Source organism: Panulirus ornatus, chromosome 30, assembly GCF_036320965.1.
Source record: "Panulirus ornatus isolate Po-2019 chromosome 30, ASM3632096v1, whole genome shotgun sequence".
NCBI lineage: Eukaryota > Metazoa > Arthropoda > Malacostraca > Decapoda > Palinuridae > Panulirus > Panulirus ornatus.
The window spans coordinates 3,105,302-3,132,689 of record NC_092253.1 but is presented as its reverse complement, the minus strand read 5'-3'; the positions used below and the strand labels follow the sequence as shown (position 1 = coordinate 3,132,689).

General features: G+C 40.1%; 1 protein-coding gene across 1 annotated transcript in view; it reads right to left on the bottom strand.

Annotated features, from left to right (window-relative positions):
- LOC139758328 (cyclin-I-like) overlaps positions 1 to 27,388 on the bottom strand; it is a 54,147-nt gene continuing 26,759 nt past the window's right edge. Inside the window, 7 exon segments of the mRNA XM_071679586.1 lie at positions 1 to 6,243; positions 6,758 to 7,235; positions 9,759 to 9,965; positions 12,304 to 12,481; positions 14,137 to 14,327; positions 15,498 to 15,605; positions 15,607 to 15,708. Of these exon segments, the coding sequence (XP_071535687.1) occupies positions 6,128 to 6,243; positions 6,758 to 7,235; positions 9,759 to 9,965; positions 12,304 to 12,481; positions 14,137 to 14,327; positions 15,498 to 15,605; positions 15,607 to 15,708 (1,380 nt within the window). The 3' untranslated portion in view covers positions 1 to 6,127.

The following is a 27,388-nucleotide window of genomic DNA, read 5'->3' as shown; positions in this document are numbered from 1 at the left end:
TTATCTTCTTTTATTTATTGGATGTAAGATGCATTACTTACATCAAAAATAAGCTTTCAGCCAATTCATTATTTCTATAAATGTTGACAATATTAGAATACTACTAGCTGTAAAAGCAATTCACTTTTTGATCACTGTTCCTCATAAAAATGATTTTCTAACTTGTTCAGAACAATATAAAATTAAACTTTACAGCCCCTTTTTACAAATATATACTGCAGTGAAGAGATGGGTCATCTATCATCAAGAATTTCCACGTTTCTAAAATATGTTTACCTTAAATGGACAACAAAATCACAACTCTCCTACATATTCACTCCTTTAAATGCATCACAGTTAAGAATCCAGCTTAAATACGTAACATCAAGGAATCTATCACTTCCATGGAAATTCCTATCAACCTTGACATATGCATCATTGAGATTTCATCATTTTTTGTACTTTTATTAATAAATGGAGATCAATATTCTAAGACAGCACACACAGAGGTATACTATTTGTTGGTAACTATTATGAAAAATTAAACATAAGAAAATATTTGTGGGGAACAGAGAAAAATTCCGACTGAATATAACACTTTATATTCAGGAGGGTTAAAGTAAAGAAAAAAAGTAAAATGTGATCCACTAAAAAGAAAAACTAATTTGGAAAATGAAATACCGACTTAAAATTAAGTAGCATAAAACAAATTGTGATACCAACACATTGCCAGGCATAACAAAAATGGCTTTGGCTTCAGTTCCTTGTACACTCCAAAAAACAATCACGTTCTCTGGCACAAAAGGCAGGAAATTCTTTTACAAAGATAAAGATGTATACTAGCTACTGACAAAATACTGTGGCACTATTTTAGATACACAAAAGCAAGACAATTTACATTAAACTTTGTTGCAAGTAGGATTTTCACTTGAAAACTCTTACAATATTTTTGCAACTAGGAAGTTATTACTGACATCCTATTTTCTGAGATTAGCTTTCTTCAATCTCTTTGATGCTGAGCAAAATTACACTTCTTGACTTGTCTTTGATACTTTCTCTATGGTAATACTACATTCCTTGCACAAAATCCACAGATCTTGACCATAGAAAAAAAAGTTCATTCGCTGCCTTATTCATCACAAGCTATGGTGAATGAGTGTTACTAAATTCTAAAACTAAAGGCTTGTTTATATATGACAATACATGATAAATCAGACAAACTCCTAAATGTCATTCCTTTCATGTATGCTAATGATATAATATTACAGCTCAGCATCCATTCTCACAAAATATGCCACTGTATACACTAATGAAGATCTATAGAATGCTTGTTCACCGACTAGGAAAGGTCATAATATTTAGACTTTGTTCACTTGAGCAAAAACAGCATAAGGAACTTAGAATTGCTAATGATATTAAAGAGAGATGGAACAATTCAACAGGTTGATAATTTTCCTTTATGCAAACACTTCATATACATTCACTTAATTCACCATTTTACTCGTACATAAAGTACACTATCATCTCGTAAAAGTCACAAGTATATCTCACTTGAGGTAAGCGTAATCTTACTAGCTATCCCAAAACTTTAAGGGGCCTTAGTTCTCTCAGGTGTCCCCAAAACTTACTACAATAAGAAAATGCATTAACATTCTCAATATTTATAGTGTCCATTATTTTTTGTCTATATGCCCAATCTATGCTCTGAGCAATTAAATGCCTTAATCTAAATCCCTCTCCATGTCTTGTTTGTATGTGTGCAAAGTTCACTATCCCAAATTATTAAGATTTTCATGGAATTAATTTCTTTGAAATTTTCATTGGTGGCAACTGAGTTGTGGAAGGACTTGTACACCTCAAGCTACTTGGTGATATACAGTATTCACAAAATAAACTGTCTGCCTCCGTATATTTTAAAGGAGATACACAACTACGGTTTATTGCAGGCATGAACATATGATGCAATCTGGGTAAAATCATCATATATCTTGTCACTGAGACTAGTACTTCTAATGGTGTGAGCACCAGCAGCCCACTTTAGTGTGCCTCATGCTACCTCGAGGAAAGGACATTCTTCCTTTACTCTTCCAGGCTGCCACTTCTGAGCACTGTATTTCTTCCACCTGTGCTTCAAGATGGTTGGCTCTTACTTTTCAAAAGAAGAGAAAGCCTAAATTCTCATCTGGAAGCAAGAAAATGTAGGTATCCTGGAGATTTATATGCCCACTGGGCACTCAGAATGCACAATCAGGTGGCTGCTTCTTGCAACACTTCATCAGTGCTTTACCTTATTCATGATATCAAGACCCTACAGACACAATATGTGGACACAGAATAATTTAAAAACCTTCCCAATTCCACATCCAGACGTCTGCAGATAGTAATCAAGGCCAAAGAGATGACAAATTACTAAAATGTAACTGATACAATTTTTGAGTATGATGGGGAGGCAGACATGGCTTTGCAGACGCTGTAAGCATGTGCTAGATTTCTACGAAAAGGAAAACCTAATCCAATTGGAGTTTTGATGACAAGTTATACTACCTTGAAATTAAGTTTCTGCACATTTAAATCCCTAAACTCCAAATATATAATTACACTCATATTTTCTTTTTCATTTCATCATTAATTTTTTCAGTCCGAGATGTTTTCTTTTTTCTATGGCCCTTTCATTTTTGTTGGATTTTTCCTTTGTTCTTTGCCTGTTTCCATTCATGATACACACAAATTTACATGTCTAGGAAATATGTACAAAACTCTTTTGGTACCTAACAATGCAAATGAGGAGTACCAACTACAAAATGCCTTATTTTTCAATTCAATCATTTTTTCTACTTTGTTTTCTGAAGAACTAGCAACAGTCTGGGACCACATCTATTTGAAAATATCATTACATTCCAATAAATATCTTAAGTTTGTAAACCCAAGCATTTATATGGTCACCCTCAAGAGGTGAGATGGTTAAGGCCTCTTAAAAGACCAGCAAGTTTTCAATTAAAGTACTCCATCTTAAAATCAAAAGATTATGCTAGATTTAAGAATATCAAAGTTTATTCACAAATAATTCAACTATATATTTCTAAGTAATCTTTGTAATATGAAGCTGGGAGTAAGAGCAAGTATAGCAAGAACTCCTCTGTTGCAATCATCAAAATCTAACTTGTTTAGCATAAAATGATCTTTCAGATCGGAAAAAAGAAATTATTTCCTTAATAACAAATTTCCATAAGCCTTTTTTTCTGCCATCATTAAATCTAACCAGCCTGTGCCTTCCAAAGTCAATGTCAAACTGTACATCTCAAAACCTTATACCTATAAATCTTTATGCATATGACAAAAATTTTATCTTTTTACCTGTTTGCCTTACCCACTTTACAAGGTAGCCTTAGGAGCAGACAACATTCTACAGTTTATGGGCTTTATAACATAACATCAAAATTATCTTAGTTATATTTTTGAGTTTTGTTTCTTGATCCAAGAACAAACATGCAAAACAGTGCACACGTTACAACATCTAGGTGAGATTTTCAGGTATACCTACAATTAATTTTTGGTATGCACAATAACAATTCTACTCTCTTTTATGACTGGGATTTTAACAACCATATATCCTTTAATCTATACCTACCATCTTTCACTCCTGTTCATTTAGATGATGTTAATTAGGTGCAAGCATGGACCTTGTTAATCAGGTGAAAACAGGGACCTTCTGTAGGATTTCATTTTTGCAGAATTCGGGTCCCCAGCCTGAACACCACAGGTTTGCATAATGGCAGGAACACCCAATTCTATGGGGAATGGTTGTTATCCTGTTACTTTACAGGTATGAATATCATAATGACTAAAATTTTCATTAAACAATATATTTACAGAATCTGTATCAATGTCATAATTCATTTACTATAAGCAATCAAATAAGGTCTGGCCATAATACTTTAAATGACAAGCAGTGTTCTAACCAAACATTTTTGCACAGAGGGTGTACACTTTATCATTTGTCCTCATTAAATTTAGACAGAGGACAATGTGCACAATTGAATCAGATGATCAACTGGAACGGTTTCATTCTGTAAACTGGAAAAGCATTTATCTGTATTATCAAAAAGCTCTGTCTGAAGATGGCACTGAAGCAGGCCATCAAAAAATCATGAACATTATTCTAAATTGGTTTAAAGGAAAAGATAAAGATTATTTCTCATTTTCAGATTTTGGTTAGAACACTAAATAATAATCACAGGGACCTATAGAAGAAAAATCCAAGACTAGCAAGAAAAGCATAATTAGACAGGATTCTTTCCTTTTTTTACAGGCTGATGTAGCATGTCAACTGCATATAATGACTGGAACAGTAAAGTTACTGGTACCATTTTATGACAGTAAAGAAAGTCTTACTTTCACACAGGATATCTATGGACAATGTAACTAAACTGGTTGTTATGATTTTTATACTATGGTATTAGACATGAAACTGAAAAGTATTTATAACCATTCACTGAAATCTTTCTCAGTATTCAAATTACATTCACATTATCTACATAACATGAATAATAATAGAGGAGTTCAATACTCTTAAGAAAATATCTATAACCGTAGATAGTAGCCTCCGACTAAAGAATACAATCTTGTTCACTAAAATAAATCTCTCTTCTAGTAAGGAACATGAAATACAATAAATAAAAAAGCACCATGTGATATGGGTAAAAAATGCCATGAAATCTATGCTTTACATGAGAATAGATATTTTCATGTAAGTTATAAGTTGTACATAAATTCTTTCCTCATGATGAAATGCAGAGTAAACTTTCTCTTGCACTTCTTAGATACTGTATATATGTGCATATGAATGCTAATACTTCACAATATCAGTCATTTCCTTTTTTCTAGCCACAAAACAAGACTCAAACTTAAAGTAAGATATGTATACAGAACTCCATCAGTGATCATAGCCTCAATATTAGTTTCTGTATTCCAGCATATGGCTGTGCTAAGAATGAATATTTTTGTACATAGTTCTTTTTGGGTCCCTATATAATGCCATTACATCCTTAGAGTACATAATCATTTCAATATGATATTCCTTGTTGTGGTTATAACCTACTTGCAGATAGTGCAAGCTTTAGCATCATTTTATGATTCCTTAGCACCATATAGTTTATGCATTATCTTAAGTCTAGCAATACATTAAATTTTGTAGAGGAACTAAACCTTGATATTTTCTACCAGTTCTAATGAGCACAACAGAGCCATGAAAAGGGTTGCTGAAACATGAAACTTACTTCAGAAAAATCCTTAACCTCTACAGTGATAAGGAAGTAAATTTCACTCTGCTACTTTTTGCAATGAAGTTTAGTGCTTAATGATGAAAAATATGAATATCAAAAAGGAAATTTCTGCCTGACGTTGAATAAATTCAACATATGTAAGATTTTTATATCTTACATGTGGGCAGTATCTTTACAAGATGTTCTTTTCTATTAAATCATAGTGAATTAAAACTTCAGTCGTATACATTCCATCTAGTGATCAATTTCAGATGTCAATAAATATTACCGAAAAATGCCACAAAGGCTATATAGTAGATTCTTTACTTTTTAACATAAATGTATTCTACTAATTTTTTACATTTTCTTTTTAACACTGTCTTTTTATTGTCTTTTCAATCATCTTAACTAGAATTTTCTGTATACTCCTTTCTTTTGGTATACTTTGTGCTTTCCAGTATATTCATCAATTATCCATTTGGAGAACTGGTGTTCATGGCATTTTCAATGCAAACCTTCTGTGTCAAATATCATTTTTACACATACTTACAAAAGATCCTTTGCTGCCTAAGAAATACATCAATCATCACCAAATTTCAGTCATTCTCAAGAGGTCTGGTCCCATATATTGCAGGTAAATTAAGTTCTACTTTTAATGCCACTTGTGCACCTGGCAGTGGATAAGATTAGATCACATCATTCATACTAGCATATTCAATACACATGACACTTTACCAAATAAGAAACAATGTACTGGTATTCAAATTGCTAAAAATTAACCCAAGAAATTACCACAGCATCACTCCAAACTAGGACTACTGGGAGACACCCATCAATCACAGAAATTATTACAATTGTCAGCAGGTAACAAATTCTGATGGGATGATTTATACACCAAGAGCTTGAGTTAGAGGTGTGAGGTGAAGACGTAACACTTGGGCATAAGTCAGAGGGCGGTATACCTGCTCAGCAACTTCCTGGGCATGCTGATGCCAACAGATATCTGTTGAGAATAAAAAATTATAAAACCTTTAACTGAAAAGACATAACAGTAATTATCATTTAAAATCTATAACATAGCTCTGTCTTCAAAAATGAACTAAGAATTCCACAAAATCAGGAATCTTACCAATAGTATCAAAATCTTATGATAAAGCAATTCTAGTAACTTACGGGTACAGTATGGAAAGAATAAGAGGATGTGCATACATAAGCATACTTAAATTTTTATCAGAAAACAACTGCAATATAGGATGGGTAACACTACATACCCCAATATGTAATGGTCAGGGCAAGGTAAATGTCAGTACTCTTTTACTTGATTAAAGTCTACATTTTCTATCATCAATCTTCAGAGCGGCACTGATGGAAAAAGGCTTCTGTAACTTATGATGGGCTAATAAGATATCTTTCATAAACATTTCTGAATATTACAATATGAGGACAGGGGCAATTCTACTTCCTAATAAACTGCCTATATCCTTCATAATTCAAAACACATGATAAATTCTATGTACCTTCTTTCTTAACTACAAGATGACGAATATCAGGAAACTCTGGACTAGTAGGGGAAAAAACTGGTGACTTAAGTAGTCCTACTGGCTCAATGAGGGGTCCTTCCAATTCCTGTTTATATTCCTCTAGTTCCATATCAATCTCTTCTTCTTCCTCTTCTTCATCACAGGCCTCCTCAAATATTTTCTTAGTGGCAATCAAAGTAATTTTACATGGAATCTTAAGTGCCTGCTTAACGGAATTCTTCACAGATGTTTTGGCTTTGAAAGATGGCTGAGTCTTTTTCTTCTTTTTCTTCTCTGTGCAGTAATTCTTTTTACTATTAGGAGTCTTCCCAGATGACAGTTGGGTTGAGAGGATGGATCCACCATGAACTGGAACTGGCGAAGGGTAAAGGTGCCGAATATCAGCATAAGTGTCATCTAATTCCTCTTGACTATCTGGGGGATGCTTGACAGGTGTACCTATAGCATTCACAACCTGTAATGAAAAAATTATGAAGAATATAGATATATATTTCATTACAGAATTATCTGTACCCATCATCACTAGAAGATTATTATATGCAAGAGTTAGTATTTAAGAAAATCCGTTTTTAATACACAATATATATTTTTGTACTGGCACAGATGTAAACTGATGCAGGAGATACCTCTGTGACCTCTTGGTAAGAGTAATTTGGACAACCATTCACTAACCAAAGCTACCAATACGAAGTGGCAGCTTCATTACCTTATGACAAGAACCCAGCATTAACCAATGAGAAGTTAAAGGCACCTATGGTGTTATTTGGGACAGAAAAGTGGAGACATGGTCAAGTTCTTAACAGATATTTCAGTAAAGGATCAGAAAAGTTTATAATTAGAATTAGATGACAAGAGATTAACACACTTCCTTCAAACAAGTTCATGTTTGACCTAAGACAAGTAAATATGCAATGGTTCCTAGCCGAAATAAAGTTTACAGGAGTAAAAAGGAGCGTAATTCCACGCTCAAGCCCTGCCCCTGATCCCAATAAAATATAGATATGAGCAATAATTCATTAAGGTAGAGACAACATTACAGGATGGATGGATTTTTTTTCATGTTGAAGGCTCCTGTCACAAACAAAGGTCCACATCAAGGCTGGGCCTTAATGGAAAAAAAGAGAGAATTGTAAAGAAGATAAAGAAAAGAAGAGAAAATATTTGCAAATTTTTGAGGAAGTAAAAGACCTGTCTTTTAAAATGTGCTGTTATTGGGAAAGACATGAGAAGGAAGAGTTCCAAAGCTTTGACCTGTAAGGAAAGAAGCAGGTGCTGAAGGCCACACAATAATCATGTGACGCAGCAGCTTGCCGAGCATTGCGTGATCAAGCTAGTGGTTGGGGCACACAAGCATCCAGCTCTTGGGAGCAAAAACCAAAGTAATACCTGTATAACAGGAAAAGTGAACCAACACTGTGGTATAGGGCAAGGGGGTCAAGTTTGAAGTTACCCTGGGACAGTTTATAAGTCAGACCACTTTCGACTTGACTCTATCAAGTATGGATACAGAGCTAGAACCACCCCCAAATGTGAGAGTAGTACTCCATACAAGGACGAATCACTTCCTTATATAATCGGAGCAACTGTTCTGAGAAGTTCTGACATATCTGTAGCAACTACTTCTGTTATCCATTCTATGCACAGAAGCATTAAGTAGGAAAGAAAGAGGTCAACCTAGTGAAAGACAAAACAGAAATCCTGAATTTTAGATGACAGAACCTTCTTTAAAGTGTTAAAACTGGCATTCTGAGAAAAGAATGGAAGAAGGGAGTGTCAAAGGAGAGGAACAGTTTCAGGAAAATATCATGTTTTTATTAGGGTGAAACAGTGTGGCACGAGTAAAACGGGTTAGCAGCAAAAATATCAGGTGGATGTAGTTTGGTTAAAACAAATGAAAACTTGAATGGGGAAACTGATCACTTGTTCCACTCATCTTAAGCAAAACAAGAAATATGCCTAACTGCACTAAATATCAGAGTGGGGAGAGTGCAGACATTCTTTCTGGTGCAAACAGGAATTCCTTATGTGGATGACTAAAGCAACTGAGAGATCAGCAAAATCTTGTAGCAGGAGGTGAGATAGTCAAAAATTGCAATATAGTTACCTAAACTGTGAGAACTGGGTATGAAGCAAAAGAATATAAAAGGTGAAAGATAAATTTTGAAACCCAAGAGAGATGGTGAAATTTTAGATATGGTATCGTCAGAACAGTAGATGAATAAAAGAACTAAATATTTTTTAATGCTGCTTGGCATTACAGTTAGGAGATTTAGCATCCACAAGACTTTCAAAAGGCCCAGAAAAGACACACAAACCACCCCTGAATGCAAAAAAAGTTTGATTATAGTAAGATATAAGACCAGCGAAAGGATCACTAGATAACTGGGCCTCCCAAAGAAGTAAATTATCATAATCTGCAGCAGTTAAGTGGTGTTCTTTACATGAAAAAATCAGTTTCAGGGCATAAACGTTGGTTAAAAGAACAAAAATAGAAGAAGACCTCATACATTGTGATAAATAATAAAAGATTTAAGTGACTGGATTTACAGGAGAGGGCCAGATTCTACATGGAAGCTTATTTCTTTGCCTTCTCTAAATATCTGAATCCACAATGAATTTCAAAGCAAGAGCAAGAGCTGCCTTATAATCCCCTAATGTTCACTGTCTCCTTTTAAGAGACATAAAATGAGGTGCCAATTAATCCCAAACAATGGTAAAAAATATCTCAGGAGTGTTAATCTCACAGTAATCCAAATACATCAAGGAGGTGGAGCAGTAATTATTTCCTAACTTATCATATACATATCATAGAAACATACATATTTATAAGTTTGGCGGTAAGTGAAGACGGAGGTTAACAAGGTTCCCAAGAAAAAAGAAAAATACTATGGTTTAACAATAACATATATTTCTCAGTTCCTTCATCCATATAAATCATTAACTTTGTTGTATGAAACATGACTATGTTTATACTTACTTTTTCATATGCATAGAGTTTCTTGATATCCACATACATCTCATCCGCTGGATCTAGTGACTGTGCCACTTTGCGTTTATTGGGTCTGGAGGGAGGAATGTGTTGAGGATTCACTGAGGGGATGTGAACTAGTTGTGGTGCATGGCAAGATTCTTTTAAGATTTCCTGCACCAACTCCCGAGCACTTGCAAGCTCATCATCACTTACCTGTATGATGAAAGTTCAGTACAGACAAGTTCATAAATTATTTATAAGTAAAATAAATGTCAGAAAAAATAACAAACTATATAATGTATATACCTTATGATTATCATATAACCTCAAGACCACTTTTATGGAGTTACACTGCAAAGAGGAGCAAGAAACTGATAGACTCCATTGGAAAGAGAAATGGCTTCAACGAGAGTGTGCACCTTTTCATCCACTGAACATACTGCCTTGCTGTATGTGACCTTTCACTTAAGATGTAATCACTTGCATGAGGAGATCAGTAACACCTACTAAATATATATATCTAGCATTTGATACAAAAAACTTGAGAGTAAATGTGGATAAAAGCAAGGTTGTTAGGCTCAGTAATGAAGAAAGACAGGTGTTTGAAGTGTTAGTTTGAATGGAGAGAATTTGTAGGAAGTGGTGTATCTAACATACCTGATCTTGTATACGGTAGTGAATGGAACCAAAGGAACTACTGTAAGTCATATAGTATGTGAGATGGAGAAGGTCCTGGAAGCAGTGAGGGTGTGTGGAAAGAGAGGCTGCTATCTGGGAGAGTGGAGATGGGCATAGTAGTCCCAATGGTGTTATTTGGATGTATGGCAAAGGCTCTAGATGAGTTTCTTTTTTTTTTTTTTTTTACTAATAGCATCTTAGCTACATCTCTTCCTTGTGTATCACCTGACTATTCTACTTTTCCTATCTCATTCTTGTATCTCCCCTCATGATGTGATCATTACACAAAAGACCACTTGGGAACTTATTATGCTTCATTTTTCTCATTTATATATGCATATACTAGATCATGCGCACCACTGTGACCTTCTGCACCGAAACTACAGCTCCCTATCCACATTCAAGCCCCTCAAACCTTTCCATGGTTTACCCCAAATGTTTCACATGCCCTAGTTCAGTTCACTGACAGCACATCGACCCTGGTATCCATAATTCCAATTCACTCTATTCCTTGTATGCCTCTCACCCTCCTGTGGGGCCTGGATGTGGATAACGAGCTGTGGTTTTGGTGCATTATACATGAAAAGATTGAGTGTGAACGAATGTGGCCTTTTTTTGTCTGTTTTCCTTGCACTACCTCGCTGAAGTAGGGGGTGGCGATGCTGTTTCCTGTGGGCGGGTTAGCAACAGGAATGGATGAAAGCAAGCATGAATATGTACATGCGTAAATATGTATATATCTGTGTGTGTATGTATATGTTGATATGTACATGTATGCATATGTAGGCATTTATGTATATATATGTGTATATACTGGATGGGCCATTCTTCATCTGCTTTCTGGCGCTACCTCACTGACGCATGCATGATTACTATTTATGTGATGCATGAAAAATTTTTACATTATGTGTTTTCCTGTCTCGTCACTCTGTAAATATGCCCCATGCCTTCACATACACATCACTGTGTAAATATGCCCCATGTCTTCACATACACATACACACACAAACACACACCAATCTAAGGTGTGGGTGTGTGTTTGTGTGTGTGTGTGTGTGTGTGTGTGTGTGTGTGTGTGTGTGTGTGTGTGTGTGTGCATACAATAAAAGTTTTCATCATCAGTTTTGTCACTTGTGAAAGTTCTCAGAATCATACCACTCTTTCCTTGGCTTGATACTGCTAACTCTTCAATATGTCTTTTGAATTCTAGTTTCTCATTCATGATGACACTTTAACTTTTACATTCATTTCACTTACTACTGTCCTCTTTGTTGGGCCTTTATATTATGTTATTGATGTATGATTTACTTGCTGCAAAAAATGGATCATTGACTGAGAGGCTTTGAGATATCATGGCATGAACTTTCAAGAGGATGAGAGGTGTGCATTGGAATCAATGAATTGGAATAATGTGTTAAACAAGGGGTGATATGCTGTCAATGGGCTGGACCAGGGTATATGAAGCACCCAGGGAAAATCACAGAATAGTCTGCAGCACCTGGTAGTGGTTGGATGGGACCTAGTTTCAGCACATTTTACACGACATCTAAGGAATAGATGCAAGTAAATGAGACTGTTGTTTCATCCATTTCTGTTGCAACCTTGGTAAGGCAGGAAACCATGAAAAATATAAAAAATATATATACTGGTATATATTGATACATGGGTAAATGTTTATGTAGCAATGTTTATATGTATATGATTAAGTAGCATGAGACTGTTCTCTTCTAAGCCAGAAAATGGTCTTGTTTAAAGTTCTCACTTTCATGATAAGTCAAACTTCATTAATAACAGGAATAGGTATAGTGAAAATGGTAAAGCTGTTCACATAAAATACTTCATGCAATACTGTTTGTAAATGTGAAACACAAACCTGTGTGAGTGCCTGGAGCCAAAGCATCAGGCCTGGTTCAGGAGTAGAAGCATCTAGTTCAAGAGAAAGCAAAGCCAGGCTTAAAAGGGATGGTCTCACACTCCCACTATGGGCAGAACACACCACTCGCCACAGTCTGTCAGTCAGGTAGCTTAACTGACGTGTTGGTGATCCACTCCTACAGAGGATTGAAAATCTATGGTTAAACATCATAAAACTATTCTATTACTTTTCTTTTTCATATATGTCTGCTATTTCCCACTTGAGAAAGGTAGCATCCAATACAGATGACTGAGCCTTAGGGAATAATAGATCCTCATCTGGGCGTTTCCTCTGTTCCTTCTTTTGGAAAGTAATATAGGCAAGGAAGATTTCCAGCCTCCCTGCACCAGCCCTTAGCCGCCTTCCACAATATGCAGAAGATACATGGGCAGTATTAGTTGTTCCCTATTCCTCAAAATTTTATGGAAAATTAATAAGTCCCTTAACATATGAATTAACTGGGATCCCATTTGACTATAAAAAACAGCTTACGAAAAAAAAGTGTCCCTGCCCCAACAAATTTAAAATACCTACTATCACATCCATCACAGGACTCTGCACTTAAAAAAGAAGCACCTACAGTAGATATGTAAAGTCATCCCATTTGCTTAAGGCATTAGCTTTAAAAGATTCAGTACTGATGATGCAGATAAAAAAGGGGCTTAATATATAACATTAAAAATTCATGACATTATAAAGCAAACTAAATATGTTGTTTTTCATAATACAAAAAGGAATACTGATGATGCAGATAAAAAAAGGGGCTTAATATATAACATTAAAAATTCATGACATTATAAAGCAAACTAAATATGTTGTTTTTCATAATACAAAAAGGAATACCACTTTACAGCAACTACTCTAAACTGACATTTCAGTGTGGTACAAATATTCATTGAAAATCCACAGTTTAAAAAAATCACTCTGGTACAGATCCATGTAGCTTCTTTCTGGTTTAGAGTGGAGTGAATGAAATGGTTGAAGAGAACACTAAGGGATTCTTTTTTAGGCCCAAATCTGGTAGTAATAAATGTTCTGAGGATATCTAGTTTTTTTTTAATAGACATTGCCCTCATGCTTTAGGTGTGGGGAATTAATGTCAAAGGTGTGTCATATGTGATAACTAGTATATTTGGAATTTTGTTCACTGGGAGTGGTTGACTATGAAGGGTGATGGAAAGGTGCAGATTTCAATTATGTTGATCAGGTGTTAGGAGGGTAACTGTAAATTTCTGTGGTGATCCAGACATTTGTTTAGACTGGGCTAGTGTTCTAATTGCATTATCACATGTTGCAAGTTTGTTGTTGCCTGAGTATTGTCAGGGAGCTATGAAGTGACTAAGAGATCATCTACACATGAAAAAACCTTCACATGAGGTGATGAGAGGTTACATAGTTGGAAAAAGAAATGTTCCTCGGAGAACTCCATTGTAGAACCTGTGGCTTTTGGTAGTGAAGATATCTGCTTACTTCATCATTCATTTCTCTTACTATCCATTTAATCATTCAAGTTAGCAATATGCATCTTTGTAATAATCAATATTAAGAAACTGAGGTCCCTATGTCTAAATCCATAGGTTGACAAGGGCAAGGATGTCTGATCACCTAAAACAAACTTATTGGTCTACTACTCCTATCCTTAAAGCAGCACTTGAATATGTTTCTGACCACAGATTTACTGTTTGTATGTTACCAGATACTACACAAAAACCTTAACAAATGCACTCATCATCTGGACTTGAGTGGAAAAAAAGAATGTCTTAAAGTTACTGAGTGTTACAGTACATATACCTATTGGTTTGCTGGTGTTTGGGAGCAGCGACAATGGCAAGGGCATGTAGAACCTGCAGGAAGTCTAAGATGGAGGTTGACTGCAGGTGCCATGACAATTTGTCCAGTAATACCTTTTCCATTCGCAGAAGTTCACGATGTGAACAATTCATGCCGCCTTGCTTTACAACTTCTATCGTTGCAGGTACATTCTGACATACATAAGAAATATATCACTGCATCTGTAAGGGCTATTTTTCACTTAAGTAAAATGTACAAAAATGGGGGCAAAAGTTTAAATTTTTCAACTGTCAAATAACAGCAAAATATAAATGCCACTAACCTATTTTACTTTGTGTTCCATTGCATTTCATTTTTACTCTCACCTATCTATCCATCTATCAATATCTTTGATGCCCATTCCCTTTGAGAACTCCACTTATCCCTGTCCTTACTTACCTCTCTCACATACAATATTCTACACATTCTTCCACCATCTCTCTCCTTCCAGTATTCTTCTACTTTATTCCTCCATGTCACAGGTGGTCTTCCTGTTACAACAACTCCTTTAATCATACTATCATACACTCTCCTTGTAAACTCACCATCTTGTATTCTTTCCATACGCCCAAACCACCTCAAAATATTACATTAATCCACCCTAACACTCCACAATCAATTCTCTTTGCATTTCCTGCCATATCAATTCTCTAATATACCCCTTCATTTCTTTCTTCATAACATCTAGTCATACCACATACTCCTCCAATTATCAAAACTAAAAGTTTTAAGCTTTCAGGTAATCATATATTTTGAGCATTTCTATTAAAAAAATTATTAATTACAAGGCACAGATAATATATCCTCATTTAATCAAATGTTATAACAACACTCAAACTTCACAGTGTAAGAAATATAATGGCATGATCAGCAACCTTAGGAAGGTGGCACCCCACAACAACCACGGTATTCTTTGTCAAAAATTGCAACTCCAACTAATTGCTCACAAGTACTGTACAACATTCAAGAATATCTCAAAACTGAATATCAAAAAAAAAAGTATTACAGTTTTAGAAACTTCATTAACCACCAGTGGGTATTGCATGTGATTTGGGATTATCTGAACCATATTATTAAAGCGTAGTCTTGATACATTTTTCTTGTTGGAAAGATAAAACATGGCCATGGTTAGAGCATTCAGTTGCCAATGCTGTTTCACGAAAAATAAAACACAGTACACATGTATCAGTTTTCCCGCAGCCAGACTCATCACTTCTTTTTTCATTTTCCCCAATTACATTATATATGTCTTCAACAACTACTCAACTCTATCCCTTTCATCTCAGTTTTAGCCAGGCTGGTTAAAGTTTTATGACATTTACCTCATCTTCTTCATGGATCTTGGCAGCCAAAAAGACAGCAGCAGCAGCCACAGCATGTAGGTAGCGAGGTGGGATCCTAACATGGTGCAGCAGGCGATCCAGAAGGGCCTGCTGCTGTGAACCTGGTCTCAGAGGCCCAACCTAGCCGCCTGCATGCCTCCCCCTGCCAACACACCACCTCATCACGGGACCTCATATCCACCTCCTCACCCTGCAAATGTACATTACAGATTTAGCATGAACGTTGCTATTGATGCCTAGCCTATCATTATACCCTACCATTAATGCCTTGCATATCATCGTACACGATTATTACCTTGCCTATTATCATAACCTATCATCAAACTTTGCCTTTCATCATACACTATTACTAATGCCCTGTCTGTCATTATACACCATTATCAATCCTCATTAATGCCTAACTTAACTTATGCAATATAATTAATACCTAAGATATCATTATCATTAACACCTCCTCTATAATCAAACCCAATACATCAATTGGCGGCCAGCGGGCCAAATCCGGCCCTTGAGTGGTTTTTGACTGGCCTTTTAACAAACTCAGAAGAATTAGAATGAATTAATGAATTTATCTATTAATTGAGTATTTACGAAACTTTACATAAATAAATTTCTATCGTGACCAGCTAAATTAATTAACTGAATGAAACATCAGATCAATTGTATTTTTCAATTGTATTTCTTTTTATGTATAAGTGATTAGAGGAAAAAATGGAGGTAAAATAAATGTATGGCCCTTCCATCAATATGAGTTTCATAATCCGGCCGTAGCTACTAGCCTTGCTGTACATTATACACTATCGTTAAACTTTCACTAGCGTCTAAAGTATCATTAATGTACAGCCTTTCGTTATACATTATCATTAATGGTTAGCCTAATATATCATTATATGACATCAAAGTGACTACCTTACTTTAATACAAAATAAATAAAGTCTAGCTATCATCTTATATCGCCATTAATACCCATCCTATCACTATACAATAAATCATGGAATCTTCCATACGCCATACACTGGTTTTGGATTTATGGAAATAATAATAATAATAATAATAATAATAATAATAATAATAATAATAATAATAACAACTATTAGGGCAACCGTATAAAATGCTTGCTTTAAAGTTTGAGACGTGTCGAAACAAAGTATGTCACGGGATAAAAGTGTTGCATTTTAACTTTTTCTTTTTTCTCCTTCCTCAACCGATTCCTCTAGGCAACCCCTTCTCCCTTCCCCTAATTCACTCTACCCAGCCCTCCCTACTGATGGTCGGGCGCCTCAGACCAACGGTGACCGCCCTGGCCGCCCGTCCTGCACTTCCGCCGTGCCCGCTATCCGTTGTTCCCGAGCGGCCTCCGTGCGTGCCGGGTCGCGCCCGCTTCCTCACGCTCACAAATACACTCATCACACAGGTTACACATTAATGACATTTCGGACATGTTTCTAGACGCTCTCTATGCCCACTGGCACCTAGTGTAACTAACAACCAATGCACATACCCAGGGAAAATTTCTAAAGTATGCAATTTTGCACTGGCTCTGCCGCTATATTTGAGCTCCATTTGATTCTGTCACATCAGGACCATGGTTGCCCGTGTGACATCTCTGTCGACCTACGTACTGGATATATATATATATATATATATATATATATATATATATATATATATATATATAAGACAACGGCTGCTTTGGAAAACAATATACACCAGTGACACTCAACACAGTAGGGAGAGGCAAAGGCAAAACTCTTCCTTAGTTGCTGCTAACTAATGTTCTTCATCCCTTACCCGTTACTTTCACCCTCCATTCTTTACTCCATTATCCTCTCCTCACCCATCACCTCATCCTCTAACCCTTAGCGATTATCTTACCCTCCACCCAACAGCCATTACATCACTCTTCTGACTAGTCCATTACCTAACCCCTTATTACAAAACTCTCGAACCCATTCCGTTTCTCTGCCTCTGGAACGTAATAGGTAGCCACCAACCAAAGATACCGCGAGGGTTTGTGACGGCTGCGAAGTGAGCACTTCAATAGCTGTCAAGTTTCACTAATTTGGCCTAGAAGTTGTCTTTTCTTTCAGCCTCGCTCAAACATGGGCTGCTAGCTTCCAATACATAAACATACAATCTCTCCATCTCACATATCATGTGAGAACTCTTAACTCACATAACTCAATTCTCCATGACTATATTTCCCTCGGGTGAACACTAAGGACTAGCCAAGCCTTTTAACAAAATCTCGTAAGTGCTCACTGCCCACCGTTGGTGGTGGTGGTGGTGGGGATCGGTCATGTGGATTGGGTGCGGGTGACCCACATGTGCGGCAGCGGTTGCGGGAGGAGGGTGAGGGCCGTCAGTTGTCGCACCGTTATCCTCCTGCGACAGATGGTCACACCTCAACACCTGCCCTACACTCACCTCACGGCACCACACATGCAACATACCTGCCTCCGTCTCACGCCTACACAACAACTTCCCACCTACATACACTAATAACATCTGTCCGCTGCCATTACCCCAATCCCCAGCTTACTCGGCAAAAATTTGATGTTCAACTGTGTTTACACAAACAGCAGCTCCGCAGACCCTTAACATTACGGCAATACGAAGACTTCCTCTACCACCCACTGTCTCATGTTCATGGACTTTATCTACCGTAACCTAAGGAAAAGAAAGACTTCTGTGGCTATCAACCATAAAACAATAAATAACATAGCCATCAACTATGGACTGTGGAGAAGTCTCGTTCCATGGCTTAAAAGACTTTCTCAGTGAGCGTCGTCAAACTCGTTTCCAGCCCTGTCCCACCCTGCTACTGCCTCACAAGATGTTATTCCTCTAAGCTTCTCGGAGTCACTCTGGACGACATACTAAGCTGGAGAGAACACGTTAGCACCATCATTACATCCTCTTTGTTTTCGTCTCTATTTTTCGTGGACTGAAGACAGATGGTCTCCCTGCGCTTCAACCCAATAACATTAAGCTACGTTACTTTCATACAAGTGTTTGTCTAAAAAAGAATATTGTCTTCCCCCCCTATAAATAGCCTAGCTGTCTGTAATATGGGTTATATATTTTCAATCGTGGCGAGAGCCAGATAAACCGTTATCACTATTATTATCATTATTACTATTATCATTATTATTACACCTGCAACATCTACCACACAGACAGCGTAGCACATACTAAAATGTACCTTTCTGTAAGGTACTGTACCTATTCAATACTACACCGTAACTTGCTGTAAGGTACAGTACCCTATCAGTCCAATACTCCACTGTACTTTCGCTTCTCATACCCCTTAATCACCCCTGACTGGTCACACACCAGTCACCACGATATACTCGACTGTTGGTACTCGCTAAACCGAGCACCTTCTCACGATCGCTCTCTTTGTGTCGGGAACAAATATTACAGGAGGTGGACACACAGCAGATGGGGTAACATCATGTCTGTGAGAACGGCCAAGGGAGGTCAGAGCAAGGTGTGTGTCCGGAGGGTCCCACAGCATGGAGAAGAAATCCTAGCATCCTTCTAAGGATGTGGCAGAGTAGGACTCACCAAAGGGACTGCACCAGGTACCCATCACCAGGACAGGAGGCAGGAGGGAGGAGCATGACTCACTCTTGGCCCCTACCATACCTCCATGCTCTACCACCCACCTCCTTACATTCTAAAACAAGCAGCCGCTTCTGCTGCTTGCAGGAGAGTAGTACTGTGGGGCAGGGCGGCTCCAGCAGACGGCCAAGCACACCGTCAGTCGTCGCCGTTATACATAACTGACTCGTCGAGGTTTATGTGTAAATAATTAACAAATAATAGTGACACTTGGCCACGGTTGCAAAGTCCAGTTGGGTTCCGCGACCGGCCCGCGCCCCGGCCTACTGCGGCCACCGTCTGCCGCGCTACCTTCCCACTCTAACGTCAGATTCCTACACAAAATGAACATGCTCAGAAAGGTCATGTTAAACGAGGTGAGGGATGTTTAGTCTGTGGAGGAGTCTCCTGAAATCTTATACACACACACACACACACACATATATATATAAGTTTATGTACAAATATCCACGAGGATATTATATGCGACAGCCATGTTACCCTGCGTACGGAACGCGGTCAACCCAGATCACGACTCAATCACTTAAACTGGGTCCGGGCTCTCAACATGATTAAACATACTGAGGAATATAAAGAGCGTACAGGGAGGGGCAAGAAAACGGCTTCCAGGTCTGAAAAGAAAAAAAAATCATATTGAAAAATATTGAAAAAGTTCGCATTACCATTGATGATGGAGTTATATAGGAATATGAACATGTGATGACATGACAAACTTGCGGGACAACAAACTGCAAACACAGCATGGAAAGTAACAAAAAGCAGTCCAGCGATACCCTGATAAGGAATATAGTTCGAAAGTATTAATACAAGGAACCAAAACATTACCTCTCCAAAAGCCATTCAGACAGAATAACCAAAGCTGCGTCAGTCTGTCAGGTCATACAACACAGAACACAACTCCTTCCAGAGAACATTCGCCAAATACCAAAGCGACCAAGAATTGTTTTAAAGCCTTCAAAATATATATATATATATATATATATATATATATATATATATATATATATATATATATATATATATATATATATATATATTACGAGGAGGCAAGAGAAGACAATTATCGCTAGTGATGGTGTGGACCGTGGCTTTGAGAGAAGCCCCGGAAAGCGTGTGCAAGAACGACTAACTGAAGTACCGGTATGTACCACCACAATCTCATCCAGTGACGACAACAACAGTCTGCGAGCCTGTACCAACCGGGTTTCCAGCGAGTTTTCTACTATCACTCCCAAGATCATGACGTTCAACGCAGGAAATTCTGCGCTCCTTCGTTTAAGAAAAAAACTAGGAGAAATCACTTCATAAACCGAAAACATCACAGGGCACGACTGTTCATAACGGGATGCGTCCGTCAAATATCTAGAAGTATATAGTGACATGATGATGTCAGGACAGTTCACGGAGCTGACGAATCAAGGCTGGGTAATCGAAATTACCCTAACAAAGCAACCCTGACTAATGACGACATTCATGAAAGTCCTTGTTATATATATATATATATATATATATATATATATATATATATATATATATATATATGGAGACCTCTGAAAGGACTATACTACCAACCCTGCGTAAGAAGATGATTCCTTGCCGGAATGGCTGTCTACACAGACTGTGTAAATCAAACGACTAAAATCCACACTTGTTGTATATGGAACATGACAGGGAACACATCACTCATGCTCGCGGTCCGCGTGTCCACTCCAAGCAGTGTCAATCAAACGTCGAGTTACAACCAGGATTATGGACAACGGTAGGCCCCGTAATCAGCCTCGGAAGCTATTGGTAATACATTCTACCCACTCATAACCAACACTGACTCCTCTGGATAATGACATAGAGAAGATTAGTTTACGGAAACTACGGTATTCTTGGTCACGTACACGAGTCTACTATCTGTACAATGGCCAAACCTTCTCGCAATTTCTTCTGCGAATTCTGCTTTCTTATTGTTATCTTCCGTTGCGTAGAGAGTCTGGTTTCCCCTTGAATGGCTGTCGACCTTCTGAAGCGGGTTCGCCGCGCGAGTCATGAGCCGTCTTCTTCCCGTTGTGGAGGGACGGTGCATGACCAGCAGGGAAGATCCTCCTGGAAACACCCAGGCTCCCGTATCCCGGATTACCGCCGGCATCTGTTCGCATACTCGGGGAATAGCTGCACAGATTATAATCTTTGCAACTGTTTCCAGATTCTCAGTTTCTCAGAGGTAGCTCTCTGTGTAATGCGGGGGAACTCCGTAATACACTAACTGTTACGGTAATACGAACGAAGCGCCCGTTCTGTTTACTGCGTTGACTGGTAGGAACACAGGCATCAAAGGAGACGGGACAGTTGTGAGATTTTAGCCGCTCCTCTCCCTACTACCCATGGCAGGGATAATGAACAGGGCATAAGTATATATATCCACCCAACAGTATGGTCGTTCTCCACCTTATCCATACAAGCATTCGTCGACATGGACTGCTGGTGGGCAGACATACTGTTGTCTCTGCCCGCGTTGGGCCAGGATAAAGACCTACCTGGCGGGGATGACCTGCAACTTCCCTTCCTGCAAACTCCGTAAATGTTCCAACACCCTTTAACACTACTGCCTCGACTGCCTCTCTGTCAGAGATCCTCCTACCACAGGGAGAGTCACTGTATACTATACGTCACCACCTTCTTCTACATAATAATTTGGATGTAATTCTTGCTCGCAAACCACGCTTTGGTGGGGGGTGCGAAGTTCCACTGTCCTGAACCTACTACCTCAGATGTCTCCGAGCCCCGCGTCAATAGCGCGTCCTACGTGACTCGGAGTGTTCGTGCAATAAGCGTTTGCTGCATGGTTTTGTTACTACGCTTGTTGCCCCCTGAGGCGTAATGAATGAATCAAAATAAATAAAAAGAATAACCAGACAAATTAGATTCTGGATGCTTTAAGGAAAAGGGAGTTAGGGCAAGATTCCCAGACTGGAAGGGACATATGTCAGATTACTAAAATGACAGATGGAAAGATTAAAAGAACGGTCACCCTTTGAAAAAGGCAGCACTATTTCATATTTCTGAGGAGGAAAAGTTTGATTTTCAAGGCAAACAGACCAGCAGGCACTGGCGCAAGTCCGGGAAAGCACCCCTTCAAAATACCGATGTGGAATGAAATTTGGTAAGTTAGCGTAGTAACCACCGATAAAGAACTTCACCTCTTGAACCTAACATATGTCAAGTCATTATTCCGTAGCAGTCTGGCGCCTGACCATTCTCTCTGGCTCTCGTCGAAGTCAGGGCGGGTGGGAGAACGTGATAATGATAACTACACATGTTACTTCCAAAGACGTTCCTGCATAATGAGCACCCACAGAGATACACGCTCACACAGAGTACCGCTAGGACCACCTACCACAAGCGGACGACCTATATATTATCGTCCTGCAAAAACTAATGACCGGGTTGTCTTCGGTCAGCGGCGGGCAAGCGCCAAACCAAGTGAGCAGTTGAGACGGAATTTCCTGGACTCTGACTTGAAAATACAAAGGAATGCACAGAACATAAGGCTACTACTGTGGCGCCCCCTCCAGGCTGTATCGCGGTAACGGAGGATAAATACAAGACTTTGAGGGGATAGACTATAGGAGAATGCATGTGACTTAGAAGAGAAATGCCTGTTAAATTTATGACTAGAAATATGCACTTTATGACAAAGATCCATTTCTCCTAAGCCCTAACTAAGTTCTCTACTCCTTGCACACCTACTTCTGTAGTTCTCATCTTTTCCACCATGACGAACTTACGAAATTTCTCAAAATTAGCAATGATTATCATTTCAGAACCTCAGTGGATCAGTGAATGAGCCCACTTCAAGGGGCTTGTACGCAAGTAAACTTGGCTTACTCTCACCCACATTTAGACTTTAGCATGAAATAAACCAAGAAAACACTAGCTAAAAATTATAGACTACTAGAGAACTCCGTTACCCCAGCAGGAGCCAGTCAGCTTGCGGCGATTGCGATGGAAACACGACCACGCGCAGGGCGGAAGCCTCAACGACAACTGATATTAAAACGAGAACTATTTGAATGTAACGGCCATCTCAGACCATCTGTCGAGACTGAGGAGTAGTAGGGGGAGGAGGGAGGGAGAGTGGGTCAATAATAATAATAATTACCCGGCACAGTTTGTAAGACATGAGACCCGCGCTGGGCCGGGGTCTAAGAGCCCCCCCTTCCCCCCCATAAACATTCCGGGCGCCACGAGCCAACCCCAGAGCACAACCACGAGCATACTGCTAGAACCTTTCCACGTACACAGTGGGGAGTCACCCCCGTAGGTATCTATTACCAATCATCCCACGTACACACAGGTGGAGCCCAACCACTTCGTCCTCGTAGAACGCCGGGGACTACAGACGTCATCACCAAGACTGTCAGCCGGGGGTGGCGTTTGGAGGATCACGACGGAGAGACCGAGCGACAAGCTGACCCCAGGCTGTCAGCTACCAGCTGACACTCACGCCACCACGCAACACCATCTCACTGACGGCTCAACCCTTACGAACGACAGTGCGACCCTTAGACACGACGGTATGACCCTTAGGCACAACGGTATGACCCTTAGAGAGGGGTTCACTCTATCATACTCGAGGGTCGCACCGCCATACTGAAAGGGTCAAGAGGGAAAGTCGGCCAGGCACAGTACGACACACTGCAATATGACAAGGGCTCGTGCCTGCCGTGACACCGGGGCTCATGCTCGCATCCTGGTCAAACAGATGTTAGTCTGCGTCTTCCCGTCTGCTACTCCTCATCCTGAACCAACCAAACGGTTAACAGGGTGATGGGAGGAATTGGCAGAGGCTGAGCTTAACTACCCTTCATTAATGGCAAGCCAAGGTCCTCGACATTATACAACAGGTCTTATCATCACAAACCCGCTACATCATGACCCAATCACTACAGCCGTAGTTATCGGAACCCCCTTCTACAACCCGCCTCATGGCTCAGCTGGTGTTCCTTTCCCGGAGCTGATGGGAGAGGTTGTCCCGAACGAGGAGAGGTCAGTAGGTCAAGGCCTCGGTCACTGTAGTCGCCTCCTTGAATAGGGAAGACCTGGCAGAATGACCATCCAGCTGGACTGGTATAGGCCAAGGGGAGACCCATCACAATTAGCGGTGTGGGCGGCAGCGGCCTCACTCTACCGTTACCGACCTCCTCCCGCTTCCTGAGAGTGGCGACACGCCGATGTTACTCACAGTTCGCGTATTACTCTCCTAGCACCACCTCTACTGGCCTTTACTTCCCTAGCGTAGCAAGAAAACATTTTTTCCCCCCTTCTTTCGAGCGTTTTCTCTATTTCCCGCGAGGCGAGGTATGTAGCGTCAAGAACAGACGACCAAGTCTTCGAAGAAAAGTCCCATTAGCCTCTTCCTCTGTTCCTTCTTTTGGTAATGTGTACAGGAGGAGAGGATTTCAAGCCACACGCTCCAACCACCTCTTAGTCGCCTTTTACGACACGCAGGAGATACGTGGGCAGTATTGTGTCCTGCACTCACCTCCCACAGACATACTCCGATTATCAACGCACTCGTGATCCTTCCCGACGGACGTGGCTGACTTCCTCAACGCTGAAGAAGCCCCACAGAAGGGGTTCCTGCGTCGGGAGGGTAAAAGTTTACGCCAAAATGGTGCAGGCTGGCGTTTGATTCCATGAAGCGCACGACTCTCTGAATATGATGATGCAAAATACCTACATATTCTCTATGTGAGCCATGCAAAATGACCCCCACGGTTCAAGTCCAGGGAACAAGCACCTACCCGGAGTTCCGTCAGACACAGGCTTAACGTCCACGTCCTCTGCCCTTCCACTGGTCGTCATCACGGGTCTTAAAACTGATTCCCGGGTTCCATGAATGTTGGCGAAAACTGATCGTATGAGGAGAGAACAAAACGGAGGTAGGAATGTGTATGGCTAACGATATGAGGGCAGGGAATGAATCCTAACCTAGTAGCCGGCTGGTGTGGTGTACGTACCTCACAATTCTGTGTCAAGAGCAGTTGCCCGAGACAATTGGATCACAGCTGGAGGACCACCACACACACAAACACACACACACGCAGTCACAGTGCAAGCCAACCATCTGCCGACACACCAACCACCGTCATCAACCAATATGACACCAATCACCAGGCCGTGATGGTGGGAATGGTCTACAATCATCAAATGACCATGAAACATTCGCCGACACAGCCAATCACGATGGCTGGATTCCTCGCGGCCGGCCTCAGCATTCAGCCAGCGGACTTGGATACTCCTAACTTACCGAGACACAGTCGCACGTGCTAAAGGAATGAACGAATAGTTACGTACATGTAAACGCGCTGTGGGGCCGACCCCTGCTGATGATCGCTGGTGCTCCGCTAATCAAGATATGGTAAATAGTTCCACAATCCAACTGTTGAGGGAAAGGAGACTGATTCAGCCAGTTCTCCATCACCACAAAGGGGTCAAGAACGAATCGCCTGTCGGGTGTTGCGACCAGCCTGGTGCAGTGTGAACCAGCGTGGATCGGAGTCACGGAAGCAGCCAGGAAGTGGTCCACTAAGGTCAACATCAGTAATACAAAATCATATCAATATCGCCTCACCAAGACGAAAGGTGTGAGGCTGTCGCAACCCGTATAGCAGACCCATCACTGTCAGAGGAGGCTGCGACACAGGGTACTACCCTTCTTTATGACGAACAAGCCTCCAAGGAATTAAACAAAGTGAACCAGAGACATGAAGCTTGCACGATAGAGGTGACTAGTTCCTGCGGCCTAATTACTTCGGACGTAGCCAATCATCCTTTCTATATAACAGAGATATAATTACCCACCGGGACCAACAATGACCCATCATCAACTGCGCTAAGTACCAGTGATATGTCGGCGTTACAGGGGGATGCAACGTTACCCACCCACTCGATGGGGCCTAAGAGTTGTGCACACCACAAGTGTATGAAGTATGTGAAGCCTTGCCCCAGATGAGAAGCTCGAGGTGACCTCCTCAGCTCTGCCTAGAAAACGCAAAATAAGGAAGGTAGTTGTTGTTACCATCACACGAGACGAGGTGCCCAAGACCTGCCACACTAACCAACCGACTCCACCACCGCCTCTACCACAATGGTATAGCTCACGGGAGTGTTATGAGGGTTAACAGAACAAAGGTAAGCCAGAACCGTTCGCCACCCATCTGTTGACAGGGACAGCCCAGGAACACTAAGGCAAGTGTCCTACATACACCCTCCCACACACACACAATCCTCTCTGGCATAACGCCATTACAGGTACACCATACGATGGTTCCGGGGTCCTTCCGTCAGTAGTCTTTACCGAGTTTCGTGTACACTATACCAGGAAGGAGCCTGACGAGGAGGTACCCAGGTGAGGACTGAGACGTCTGGTCACGTCCTCATGTGGAGAGTTATTCCTTCATCGGAGCATAAACACTTGAAATACACGAGTTCCTGTATTCTGTGGCTGTTTGTGTGTGACGGAGAGAGCTTCACCCTCGCGTTGCCCCGTCTCTTACCCTTACACACACACACACACACACACACACACATATATGTGTGTGTGTGTGTGTACACGTGAATAAGTTATTCAAAGAAAACGAGAAGAAATTTTCAGAAAAAACTGAGGTCAAAAAATCATAAAGTAATGAAATAAACAAAGATTGGACGGTCAGAAATTCTAGACTCCACACCTTGCCTCCGGTAAACAACAGATATCACCACAATACACAACGACCAGGGTGTACTGAGGAGATGGGCGCCGGTGGAAGAAGCAAACAGTAACAGCCCGTTGCATCAGAATACAACCGAACGAGGGTTTGCAATCTCACCTGTGCAAATTTAACTTCATGGTGCACCTCCATATATTCCAACTCGGGAAAATCTTCCGCGTAAACCCAATACTTCCTGACAAGGCACGAAGATCGCCCAGCCTGTGGTAAACACATGTACAAAGTAACACATCCTGCAATGAATCACTGTGGGAGTAGATAATTCCACTGGTAAGTCGCTGGCCGGGTAGAGGAAGGCGCCACTACAGTGTCATTCAATCATCGAAGCCAAATCTCTGGACCGGTTGTGTGCACTCTTTCTCCTCCTCTGCACCACCGCCTACAGGAAGGATGAGAGTCCCACAGTAAACTAGTTGCTCTTGCGGCAAGAATCAAAATCGAAGGCGCCCCTGCGTCGTTCTGATGTCGCAAAAAATAAAC